At 40.1% G+C, this 13,950-nt stretch overlaps 1 protein-coding gene across 5 annotated transcripts in view; it reads right to left on the reverse strand.

Annotated features, from left to right (window-relative positions):
• KCNH8 (potassium voltage-gated channel subfamily H member 8) overlaps window positions 1-13,950 on the reverse strand; it is a 300,278-nt gene that overhangs the window by 60,100 nt on the left and 226,228 nt on the right. For 4 of the 5 annotated variants that reach the window (XM_075271409.1, XM_075271408.1, XM_075271405.1 and 1 more), the window contains one exon: window positions 6,171-6,209. The exons of the other annotated variant lie outside the window; for it this stretch is intronic. In XM_075271409.1, coding sequence (XP_075127510.1) covers window positions 6,171-6,209 — 39 coding nt within the window. The remainder of the gene's footprint in view (window positions 1-6,170; window positions 6,210-13,950) is intronic. 5 annotated transcript variants of the gene reach the window in all.

Genomic DNA, 13,950 nt, shown 5'->3' on the forward strand with positions numbered 1-13,950 from the left:
TGGACTCACGTATTGACTTGATTTCGGTTTCGGACCACGCCCCGGTTTGGACGGCTTTGACTCTGGATCGGCTCCCTAGACGAGATTGGAATTGGCGCCTAAATGAAGCCTTGTTAGACAGAGCAGACTTTCACGCGACGGTTAAAAGTCACCTTGATATGTATTTTGAGCTGAACGCGAACCCGGACACCTGCCCCGTGATTACATGGGAAGCCCATAAATCTGTTATAAGGGGAATTTTCATTTCCCTCGCTTCCAAAGCTAAGAAGGAGTCGCGGGAAAAAATGGACTCCCTCCTCTCTGAGATTGCGAAAATAGAACGCCTCAGAAAATTAAGCACTCAACGCCCACTACACGAAAAATTGTTCAAGCTGAGAGAGGAGCTTAGAGACCTAATAAACGCACGTACGGCAAAGCAGTTTCTACACTTCCAACATAAACTTTACGCTCACGGGGATAAGAGTGGGAAATTGATGACGTCCCTGATTAAGAAGAGGAAAGCTAAATGTTTCATTTCAAAAATCAGAGATCAGACAGGTGCTTCCCATACTTCTACCCCAGATATCACTTCCGCCTTTCTCACATTTTATTCCTCTCTATACAACCTTAATGCTGATGATTCACCCTCTGACACAGAGGATAAGGCGAGAGAGAGGAAAGCCTTTCTGGAAGCTGTACCCCTGCTCTCCTTATCGGAGGAAGAGGCGACAGCCTTGTTAGGCCCCATTTCCCATGAGGAAATTAAACAGGTACTCAACAGCTTTCCTACTGGGAAAAGCCCAGGCCCGGACGGCTTTCCGCTGCAATATTATAAAATTTTTCAGTCTGAACTCATCCCCCATTTTGCCAACTCGTATAATGCACTCCTTCAGGGTAAATCCCTCCCCAGTCAAGCCCAAGAGGCACACATTACACTCTTACCCAAGGAAGGGAAGGACCCCCTGTCTTGTGGCAGTTATCGCCCCATATCCCTTCTCAATTTGGACCTTAAAATATGGGCAAAAATATTGGCCACCAGAATCAAACCCCTGATCCCACACCTTATTCACCCAGACCAGGCGGGGTTCGTGACGGGGAGAGAGGGCAGGGATAATTCCCACCGCTTGCTCCATGCCATTACACATGCTCGTAAACATAGATCTAAAGTAGTTCTGCTCGGTCTGGATGCCGAAAAAGCATTTGATAGAGTGGACTGGAGTTTTATGCACGCAACACTTGAAAAGTTTAGCTTCCCGCCCCAGTTTATCAAGGCCATATTTTCACTTTACAATTCGCCTCATGCTAAACTCAAAATTAATGATACATTGTCTCCGAGCTTCCACATCAAAAATGGCACGAGACAGGGCTGCCCTCTCTCCCCCTCGCTCTTCTTACTGGTGCTAGAACCCCTTTTGCAAACTGTTCGCCTTCATCCAGATGTATCGGGACTCCAAATAGGTGATTACCAACTTTATTCCGCGGCTTTTGCGGATGATGTATTATTTCTGGTCTCTAATCCAGAGAAAGGCTTACCCACCATTATAAGTTTGTTGTCCCAATACGGCTGGATCTCAGGCTATAAAGCCAATTTAGATAAGTCGGAAGTTCTGAATATTACCCTCCCGAATTCTCAGGTCGCCTCTCTCGCATCCACCTCTCCGTTCAAATGGTCATCCAAGTCCTTGAAGTACCTAGGAGTTACACTGACGGCGGATCCTAGCGACTTATACACTACTAATTTTACCCCTTTGCTGAAAGAAATTCGAGCCCAACTGGCCTCATATAAGAAGCTGCCATTCTCCTGGCTAGGCCGTAAGAATCTTCTTAAATCATATGTCCTTCCTAAAATACTTTATAACTTACACATGCTCCCCATAAAACTGCCCCCAATTTTCTTCAAGGAAATCAAATCCATGTTTGCGACATTCCTTTGGAACGGCAAGAAATCCAGGCTCCCTCTCTCGCTCCTCATGAGGAAAAAGACGGAAGGTGGTATAGATATGCCAAGTGTCACCGACTATTATAAGGCGGTACAGCTGAAACGGTGGGTAGACATGACCAATATCTCTACCCCTTCTCTGATCTCAAACATTTCTTTGAATACTTTTGGGGCACGATCCCAGGCAGATCTCTGGCTCTATGGGACACCTGGACATCGTCCAAAAGATATAGATCAGCTTTTGCTGGGAGCTTGCGAGACTTGGAGGGACATGAGGGGACAGTTGGCCCCAGATTCCTCACTCATGTTTCCTGTAGGTCTCATTCCCTCACAGTTGGGTCATTCTCACTCCTCCTACGGCGATGTTTGGGAACGTCTTCTGCCGCATAGGCTGGTTGATAATTTGGATAGTAACTCTGAGATTGATTGTGACAGGCTGGAATCACGCCTACCCCGTTCTACACTCTCCTTTCTCCAAAAACATCACTTATCTAAGTTGACGGGTGATTGGTTACAGGCCTACAGACCGCGTACGGCACTCACGCCCTTTGAACGCTCGGTTTTGGCGAACAACTCACAGCTGAACAAGACATCCTTTGTCTTGAAGCACTACATTAGCCCGAAAGTGTTTTATAAACCCGCCTATGTCTCGTCTTGGGAGTCCGATCTGGGGCTCAAACTAACGGATGAGCAGGTCAGTGTTGTCCTAAGCAACTCTCATGGTTTTTCTCCGTGTGTGCGCCTACAGGAAACGCAATTTAAATTATTGACAAGATGGTATCACACCCCTGAACGCCTCTCACGCATGAAACTGGGTGTCTCAGAGTTATGCTGGAGATGTAAAATGCACACAGGTACCCTTTTCCACATTTGGTGGCAATGTCCACTAATTCGCGCCTTCTGGGATGACATCCAGGACACTGTCAGGAAAATTACCTCGCAGCCCTTCTCTATTCTCCCCTCTATGGTTATTCTTTCATTGCCTAGCTCCGATTATGCCCCATCCAGGTCCAACTTAGTCTCCTATTTGTTGTCGGCAGCGAACTCTCTGATTCCGGGCAGATGGTTGAACTCTGAACCGCCAACCAGAGCTGAGTGGATTGCTAAAGTGAATCAGATTGCCAGGTTCGAAGAACTCTCTAGCTGGCGTCTGCGAAGGCACCAGGCTTTCCTTAACACTTGGGAGCCATGGAAACGTTTGAATTTGTAATGTACTATTAGCCATTCAGAGATCTAGTGGATTATCAGGCCTACTTCCCTTCCACCCCCCCCCCCACCCCCCTTACCCACCCTCATCCCTCCTGCCCCCCGGCCTATCCAAACCTTCCCACCCCCCTCCCGCATTTTTCTGGGTACGTCTTCTTTCATCTCTTCCTAGTGACCTAGGTTCTCAGATACTGCTTGCCACGTCATTTTTGGTTTTTCTCACGATTATCCTTAACTCCCCCTTTATTTATTGTTCATTTTCATTGGTAATGGTCATGTTGACCTCATTGGAATACCCTTTCCTTGTATGTAATTTTTTGGTATTCTTATTTCCTAATGTATGACACCATGCATATGTATCTTTTACCATTGTATTTTCGCAGAAGCTGTGCCTTCTTTATATGTGCATGCTCAATTTTGGTATGTCTATACTTTTTGAAAATCAATAAAAATTATTATAAAAAAAAAAAAAAAAAAAAAAAAAGAAACACCCTTCTGACACTGAAAAGCTATGGTACCAGCACCAATAGCTATTCAGTGGGTGCACCGAACGGGAAAGCCAATAATATGTTGAATTCAGTGCATTGTTGGCTTTCTAGCTGTGCTGCAAGAAGTGAAAGGTCCTCTTTAAAACAAGACAGAAATTTTCTCCCATCTTTTTTGTTAATCTTGTAAACAGTAGATAAAGTCCACCAGAGTAAATATATAAAATGTTCTGTATGAATCCCAGGACTTGCTGCATTTAATTTATTGGGCCTTTTACCATGACTGACAGTAGGCCCACTGAGACTCTGCCACCCAAAGACCTGCCACAACCTGGAGCTGGCTCTGGTAGTGATTACTTATTGTAAATTCTGGTACAATGTTAAATCAAAAGATGTCACTATATGACAAACTAATATTGATCTACAGACCGAGGAGAACAAAGTTCCTTGAGGCAGGATACAGTACCCATTCTTATATTTGTCTTAAGTCTTGAAATTCTACCTTTTACAACATCATCAATGTTTTTCCATAGGCCTGCTACCACTACACACTCTCAATAATAAATGTCAGAAATAAGTATATACACAAATAAGTACATATATACCATATATCAGCAAAGTGGACCAACTGGAAACAGAAACTAGAGCGCTTCCATCTTTGCAATTTGTGGTTGCATTTTTAACTTGTTCTGTGGCCTTCAAATAACCTCTAACAATATTAGAATAAAAAAGCCAAAAAGCAACAGCAACGATATTGACTTTTCCCACTTTCCTGGATCAGTTTTTCCCTTTATTTATAGACCATCGAATGAGGTTGATGAGTTATTGAGGTATGATGAGGCACTTAAAATGTAATTTTTTATTGTTTAATTACTCATTTTTTAATTATTATTGTTATCCTATGCATCGAAATAGGTGCAAAAATTGGTGCTAATAATTTCATTATCCTGTATATAGTTATAGCATTGGACTTCCAGTATTTGGATACCAACCTCCTTATATTTTAATTGCCATTGAATTAATGCATATGCATGTCACAGAGGGAGGTCCTTCTCTATTAACTTAAGCTGCATGATATGGCTTCTTCTTGAGAGTATTTGGAGAAACCATTCCATATGTTTCAATGGGTGCCATTTCTGCTATATAGCAAAAAAGCTGATCATCATCAGCTGCCAGACCCATAGTTACCAATGTATTTCGAACGGTCTGGCATTAGAAAGGTCATTGTTCTAATGGGACACCCCTATTAAAAAAATAATAATAAAATAAACGCAAAACAGCACTTTCTCCCATTGCCCCACCTTTTTCATGGACATATTAGAATTAAAACTGAGAAATATATAAAAACATATCCCGTATGTGTTGGTTATATCCACCCTTCCCTTTCTTCATATCTTATGTCTTCCTGAAGACAACTGGCTTGAGCAGGAGACTGCTATGCTCTATCTATACCAGGATACAAAAGATTATTTGCTCACAAACAGAAAAAGAGAGACATGGTGCAGAACATGGCGTAATACCGCATAAAGTATTGAAAAAATAGGGTAAAAAGGACTGATTGGCTCCTTACCTCAAGGCGTTGTGAGTAGTCACAACAACCAATTGGCATGAAATTGAAACCCAAAGTACAGTGGCAGCGACCTTGTCCTTGCATTGTCAGTAGAAATAACACATCTGGGTCGGAGGCCCATAAAAAGTTGAACAATATGTGTGCTTGAACATATGATGTGTCAAAATCCTTAAATTATAAAACAGGTCAAACTTTAATCAAACAACGAACACTACGCGTTTCAGGAAAAATCCCTTTTTCAAGTGCATAGAATAACTAGCAGCACCTACTAATTCTATGCACTTGAAAAATGGATATTTCCTGAAACGCGTAGTGCTCATTGTTTGAATAAAGTTTGACCTGTTTCATGATTCACAGATTTTGCAGCATCATACGCCCAAGCGCGCGCATTGTCCAACTTTGTATGGGCCTGTGACCCAGATGTACTATTACAAAAGATTATTTAGCCTTTCTTCACATCTGCTGTCAGCCAACAGCCAAAGCATTAAATGAACTCCTAGGTTCTCTGCAGGATTTCTTCAAGACTGTTCGCGTCATGATTGTGAATAATAAGCTGTTGACCTACAAACAGTGAGGACAACTGTATTTCTTGTTACCTTTGTCTTTCATTTCTAGGATTATTGTTCCGTACGTTGTGTAGCCACTGCTAGGGAGAAGTTAAATGCTTAATATTGATGGAATTAATCAGTGTCTTGATAACTGTAAAACTTAATCTTCAGTTAGCCCCCACTAGTGGCAGCAGCAGGCATTTACGTGTGTGAAGGGACGTAATATGGAGTCCTGTATTTAAACCCTATAAAGACTATAATATAATAAAATTACATAATGATTATATTATGTAAGTGACTCTCCTATCTCATCAGTACATTATTTTGCAATTATTTGGATTAACAAAAAAAAATTACCCTTAACCTAAGTGTTTTGGAACATGTGAATGCTAAGCTATGTATTATGTAATAAAATAAAACAAAAGGGTTAATATGTACTGTACCTGTGATAGAGTTGATTTGCATGAGAGTCTTGACATTCTCTAAAATAAAAAATAAAAATATTACTCAATTGATAAAAAGAAACAAATGTTAATCCTCAGTGCCATTAGAAAGTAAAAAGATGTCAAAGACAACTATCCTATAGGCAAGTGTGTATCCTTATTTTATAGGTGTGTTTTTCTACAGAAAAAGCTGGGACTATATTCCTAAAACTATTTAGTTTAGGGAACTATAAACGTATTTGCACTATAAAATGAGTATTTGCTATGTTTTCATATGTAATTCGGTTATAGGTTTCTGTATCTCTATTTCCAGCATTGATAAACATGTGCACAGTATTTAGGTAAACCCTATGTAAAGTAAATTCACCCAATTTTCTCTATCTTCATTCTGCAATACAGCCATACCCTTTTTCTTTGATTGCACACCTCTATATCTTCTTCAGTTCTATTGGTATTTCCTATACACTGGTGTCCAAAGCAGTACGCAGCAAGTGTGGATAAAATGAAGCATTCACGATTTGTACAAATGTCAATTCAGATGCATCTCATTATCTTATTTGCCTTGGCAGCAACTGCCTGGCACTGGTAAGTACAAGTTACTATTCACTAATCCAAGTCGTTTTCCATATCAGATTTTCCAGTGTTTTACAGTTATATATGTTTTACTTAATATTGTTATATTATGATAAGATTTCCCATTATGTGTTACATTCACATGCTACATTACATACTGCTTTTATGAACAGTGGTTCTCTATGTTGTGCATTGTAAGGGAATTGTCATTTGAGCAATTCACCAGTGCTGCTGCTGAAACTTTGGAGGAAGGGAAAGACAGAAACAGTGACCCAGCCCCAATTGTCCTAATGACGGACAACTTGGCGACAGTCCCTTCTCTAAATAACACAAAAATAGAAAAACAGGGCACTCACCAGCCAGTAGTAAAATTTACCAAGCTTTAATTGTCATCCATAAAAACAGGATGTTTTTATGGATGACAAAGCTTGGTAAATTTTACTACTGGCTGGTGAGTGCCCTGTTTTTCTATTTTTGTGCTATATGGGACTGTTATATATTATCTGCTAGAAGTGAGCACCACCGTAATGCCAGATCATCAAGTCTGAGATCCATATATTTGGTGTATGTTCACACTCACAGAATGGTGCCGCTGTCTTTGCACTTTTTTTGAACCTTCTCTAAATAAGTATAAGCACAGAATGCAGACAAGACAAGACAAGACAACGTAGAAGATGAGTCAGCAAGCCAAGAGTCAAATCCCGAGAGACAAAGCAGTACCAAATTGTAATCCAAAAAAGTAGTAACAAGAAAAGCCAAAGATCAAGTCAGTAAACACAATAGCAAAAAGAACAGCTTTGCGAGGACAGAGTCACAGTAGCCAGCAAACATGTGTGTGCTGATGGCCTGTTTATAGGAAGTCCAGAACCTGCCCCAAACCTGATTGGCAGATAGGCTGTCAATCACACAGGTAAGGCTAAGATTAACTATTAGAAGAGCTTAGGGAAATAAAAGTGTAAGAGATGGGTATGGTGGAAAATCTATTCCATAGATGAGGGAATAAAGCAGAGTTTAGACAGAGCGAAAATAACCTAAAGCAAGGAATCATAAATGAACACGCCTCCTGCACTGCGGCGTGCAAGTTGAGGGGGCGCAGAGACCCAAACAGGCAAATATATTACACATATTTAGTTTAGTATATATTCCCATGTTTTAAAGGGATTCTATTAGAGATGAGCAAGTAGTGAAATATTCGAGTTTTGATATTCGTTACGAGTAGCCCCTCAATATTTGACTGCTTGATCGAATATCGAATCCCATTATAGTCTATGGGAATAAAATGCTCGTTTCAGGTGAAACCAGTATTCGACTAAGGAGAGTCACCAAGTCCACGAGTAGCAGGAGGAGAGTGTTGAGGAGGAGTGAAGGAGAGTGCGGTACTTGGGCTGTCAGCACTGGGAACTATCTAGGGCGAGTAAAAGCAAAGGGGAAGGAGTTCGGGCCCACATATAGAGAAAGAACCGTATAGAGCATGACATGGCATGGGGAGAATGATAGATATGGTGCGGGGAGTATGATAGACACGGCGTGGGGAGTATGATAGACACGGCGTGGGGACAATGATAGACCCGCAGGATAGTATTGCAGCATCCCTCCTGCAGAACCAGTGTTGATTGGCTGAATGCTATACAGTGTATAGCATTCGGCCAATCAACGCTAGTTCTGCAGGAGGCTCATCTTTGACGAGGCGGAGTCTAAGATCGGACCAGAATGAAGACTGCTCTAATGTTAACTATGCAGTCTCCATTGTGGTCCGATTTTAGACTCTGCCAAATCAAAGACGAGCCTCAGAACCAGCGTTGAACCAGCGTTGATTGGCTGAATGCTGTACACTGTATAGCATTCAGCCAATTAACGCTGGTACTGCAGGAGGGATGCTGGGGATTGCTACTCAAAGGTACTATTCTGCGGGTCTAGCATTCTCCCCATGCCGTGTCCTACTCCTTCCACTTTGCTTTTACTCGTCTTGCAGAACCAGCATTGATTGGCCGAATGCTATACTGTATAGCATTCAGCCAATCAATGCTGGTTCTGAATCAAATCTTTACTGCGAATAGCGAGTGGTATTCAATCGAGTACAAGTATTTTGAATACCGTAGTATTCGATTGAATACCTACTCTATCAAATACTACTCACTCATTTCTAGATTCTGTCATTGGCTATAGTGATTTTTAACTAAGCATATATTTGCATAGCCTTTAGATAGGCTATTCTAAACATACCTTCTATTCAGTAATCCTCCCAGCCATTTTTGAATTAGCCCACTTTTATTGATATGCTAATTAGCCTCCACAGAGCATTGGAAGTCTCTGTGATGCTTTCTGAGAACTGCTTGTGGGATCTGTGTAAACAGGGAGAGGTGAGAGCAGGGAAGGCTGCTGCTGCTAATGACGACTCATCAGCCTTCCCTGCTCTCACTTCCCCCTGTTTACACAAATTCTCTTTACATGCATTACAGAAACTTTTGGCTTGTTTATGTGCATGTTTTGTATATGAAAATTGAAGTGTGCTTGTGGTTTACAATAAAAAATAGCGGATTATAAAAAAAAAATTGAACTAAAGAAACAAAAAAAAAAATCAAAATCAACCTAGCAACCGTTGCTTAAATATCATGAACTGATGATTTCCTTCACAAACTAACCAAAAGTTTCATTATCCTGATTTTACAAGAAATTATTAGAGCTCACCATCTTGCAAATTGTAGCATCTTTACATTTCTTGCACAAAACATGTGCCTCAAACCACAATTCACGCTCCTCTTGCCACATTGTATGAATGTGGGTGGTGCAACGAAAATCTACTGTAGATTCTAACTAGCATAGATTTCCATTTTGGCACAGGGGTGGAAGACAGATGTATGAAAAGGCTGCAGTATTTTTATAAAGTTCTTGCACCATTCAGTGCCGTTTATTAAGACCGGGGTACAATATAGCAGTCTTAGTAAATTTACCCCAGTGATTTAGACGTGGGCCTAAGTGCAATTGAAACCATGATCACACAAGTCCCTTTTGAAATCCATTACAAAAGTTAGAAAATAGGTAAAAACAATTATTATTTATTGTGATAGTAATGGAACTGATAGGATAGAAGTGGAAATCATCAACATGTAAAGAATTCTGAATTCTGATAACCCTAGGTTCATACCTGTGTATTTCTTTTCATTTTTTGAGTCAGTTGGAACACCAGAAGAACAGAAAAGTGGACACATTGGAATCCACTAAGGCTGGTCTTACACGACAGTAGTGTTTTTTGCAGTCCATAATTTGCTGATCAGCAACACCAATTTCACTACGTCCGTGTCCATCCACAAACTGCACAGTCCATGCCGTGATGTCTGTGACATTGCGGACCTGCGGTATTCAGTGCGGACCCCAGTCACGGCACGAAACACCACGAATAAAATATCCAGGGGAGTAAGAGGCCACACTGAATACAATGTGTCCGCAAATGGTCCGCAATTGAGAACCCACAATTTGCGGATTTAACTTACGTTTGTGATGGACGCCTTTGACTATAATGAAATGAAATCACCACATTAAAAAGGCAGGACTTTTTTGTCTGATAATTTTCAACAGACACTGTGACGTAGTCTCCAGCCTGCCATGTATTGTACCGGCTTCATCAAATGTACGTTGGCGAAGGACTATAAGGTCTCTTTAGCCATAGATCATCAACTGCAGATATAACCTGGACCATCTGGATATATGAAGAATCAAATAAAGCTATGAGTTGAACAAAACATCAAAACTCAAAACCAAAACTATCAAATAAAGCCATGAGTTGAACATAACATCAAAATTCAAAACCAGAACTATAATTGGAGAATAGTAGATTAAACTTTGTAATACATTAAAGGGATCCTATCATTGAAAACCATTTTTTTTCTGACTAACACGTAGGATGAGCCTTAAGAAAGGCTATTCTTCTCCTACCATTAGATGTCTTCTCTGCGCCGCCGTTCGATAGAAATCCAGGTTTTCTTCGGTATGCAAATGAGTTCTCTCACAGCATTGGGGATGCTCTCAATGCTGTTTGAACGCTGGAGACCACCCCCAGTGCTGTGAGAGAACTCATTTGCATACTGAAGAAAACCCGGATTTCTACCAAACGGCAGCATGGAGAAGACATCTAATGGTAGGAGAAGAATAGCCTTTCTTAAGGCTATTCCTACATGTCAGAAAAGAGGGTATCCAATGATAGGATCCCTTTAAGGGGTAAAAGAGGAGATTACAGAAAGAGAAACTAAATGTATGTTTAATAACATGCAAGACAAACAAGTATATTGTCTTAGGAGTCAAGGATTCATAGGATTGGTGATAACTGTCAGCGGGATCCCTCACTCATCATGAACACAGGGGTCTATGCTGCCACTCCGTTCAACTCTATGAGAAAGCTGCAGAAGCCCTTTACTTGACTTTACAAGGCATCCCTGTTCTCCTGATTGACGGACACTCACAGATTAGACACTTATTACCTCTTCAGTGAAAATGGGCTGATATGTGATCTTATCAAAACCCATTTACAGAGGGGAGAATCTCATATCGTAGGAAATGATCAATAGGTGAAGATAGATACATTATAACTGCTACTGAGCACATATATATATATATATATATATATATATATATATATATATATATTATAAATACAGCACATTATTATTGCTACTGTAAATTCTATACTGTTAAACATAATCCAGTACAAAGACCAATGCTAATGACTGTACTATGCAAAATACTGACTCATGTATCTTAGTAAACTCATAGTTACTAAAAATGTTACTATAGTATGATCATTTATCATTATGTTATAAATATTAAAATTCTATTTTTAGAAATTTAGCATAACCTGCAGACTTACAGGCCATCCTTATATTACCGAGTTATACAGTATACAGCAAATCTCATAAATAAACTGAATAGTACCCTGAATATTTTAATGGCTTTATAGCAAAGTCCAGGTCTGGCAGCAGACCATTTTTTTTCTGGCAGCATACTGTTTTTTAGTAAGCAACCCCTTTAACAGCATGCCAATAATATGTTTATATTGGAAAGATCATTTATGCTAGTCCACTTTCATTGTGGGTAAATGCAATTTTTAATGATGGTTTACTAAGGTTTTTTGTATAGTCAGGTACAAAGTTTTAATCAATTTCCATAAAATTAGGCAAACCTCTGAAGATTTATAGTGGATGCAAACTCTGAGTTTAACCATACACTGCACTGACACTTGCTTTTATACATTTTAACATCTAAAATACTTCAAAATTAGCCTATTGAGAGAAAGTGCTTCTCTATGTATTTTTAAATACACATGGTATTCATAGTGCAAAAAACAGTGCATTTATATGAAAGTTATCTCATTTCAGGGACTTGTAATAAGTGCAACTGTTCCTGGTTGAAATATGATGAAGAAATGGCTTTTAAAGCAAAAAAGAGCCACCGAAAATTATCCTTTATGGGGGCAGAATTTCATACTAACATTGCATTGGTATTGGAAGAATCAATGGTGGGATTCTTTTTATAATTATGCCAATAATATGGCAGTGATAAGTGGCAAATACAACTACAGAATTTGAAGAAAAATTCAAGGAACACTGTCAGTGTACCTGCCATTTGAAAATGGAGTGATAAATAATTTACTTTCTAAAAAAATCAATCAAAAATTATCCCTTTATGGGAGCAGATGCAGAACCAAAGAGTGATTACAGAATTTCAAGAAAAATTTTCATGTCTTGCCCGTTAGCTGAAACAGATAGAACAACTTCTAATATGGAAAGGATTCTATGACCATGTCAACAGCACTTGGGAGCCATGAAAATAACCTGGGCTGTCCTACTAGCTATCTTTGTATCTTTGTATGGTAGCAAATGCAACATTGCGGAGTGAAAATTTACAGAATTTGAAGCAAACTTTGTAGAATACAGACAGTATTCCTGCAATTTGAAAAGTGTTAAAGAATATAATGTAGGAAAACACCACCAAGTAATGACAAGTTACAAGAAAAATTTGTGGCACACTATCAGCTGAAAAAGCTGAACTAGCTTCCAAAAATGATCATAACATAAAGTTGTTATTCTTTATCTCTCATTATTTTTGACCCCCATTGTGTCCGTGGTTTGCTACATGCAGTGATCATTCACCGTATACTGCTGCTCAAACTGACAATCCAGCATATGCCACTGTGCTACTCAATGGGGGTCAATGGTACAGGGAGGGGGAAATGAGGGTCACGGATGTGTCCCACGTGGTCTTGAAACTGCACCCATAAGGTGATGTCAGTACTAACTCCTGGCCTTGCTGCGCTTCTGTATGGTGGCCGCTGATGATCAAAAGATTGACCCAGTCAGCCATGAAACCTATGTATTGCCTCTGCCAGTAATTGCTGCTCCATATGTTGATAGTAGCATGCATCTTTCCCCACATGGACATTTCCATGGAGAGGCCAACGTGGTGATATCAAGAAAGGTAAGCTTTCCTAGAGAAACAATGATAGTTAGGTAATCCCCATCGAGATTGTGCTTATGCCATCAGTTGGTGAAATACAGTGGAATCCACTAAGTTGCGTGGCAGTGACTGAGCCTCCAGTAACTTAGCAAGTTAAAGTTGCAGACCAGTTGCATGATTGCATGTATATTACTTTACTAAACACATATTCCCTTACAAATAATAACTAAAGACAATGACCATTTGTAGATGTGGTCTGCTTACAAAGAAGATCATCATGGGTAGAAGGTATAGGATGGCCTTGCTCACTTTGCTTGCCAGTGCCACTGTCAATTCTATTTTGTCAAAAATAAGCTGCTGATACCATTTCATGTGAATATGGAAACACCAAGTTCCTACACATGTGCCTGCATGACCGTGACATTTTCTGGATTTGTCATCTGATAATGTATATAAAAATTTCCATATGGGAGATGACTGCACGTAGGTTCTACCACCAACATTAGCAACAGTGGAAACATGTCTGCCAATGCCACCTTGTAAGTTTGCCTTAGACCTACCTCAGGCAATTTTTTGGATTTTGAGGTTGCACATTGGAAGAAATTTTTACTATTGTAGCTGCTACCACTCTTTTCCTCTGTCCCATTGATGTGGTCCTATCTGCACCAGAATCATCATGGCAGTGCCCATAGCTGTGTATACAGCGCTCATTGAGCGCTGTATACACAGCAATCGAGAAGGCAGGGAAGGGAATAAACCT

Source organism: Leptodactylus fuscus, chromosome 4, assembly GCF_031893055.1.
Source record: "Leptodactylus fuscus isolate aLepFus1 chromosome 4, aLepFus1.hap2, whole genome shotgun sequence".
Classification (NCBI taxonomy): domain Eukaryota; kingdom Metazoa; phylum Chordata; class Amphibia; order Anura; family Leptodactylidae; genus Leptodactylus; species Leptodactylus fuscus.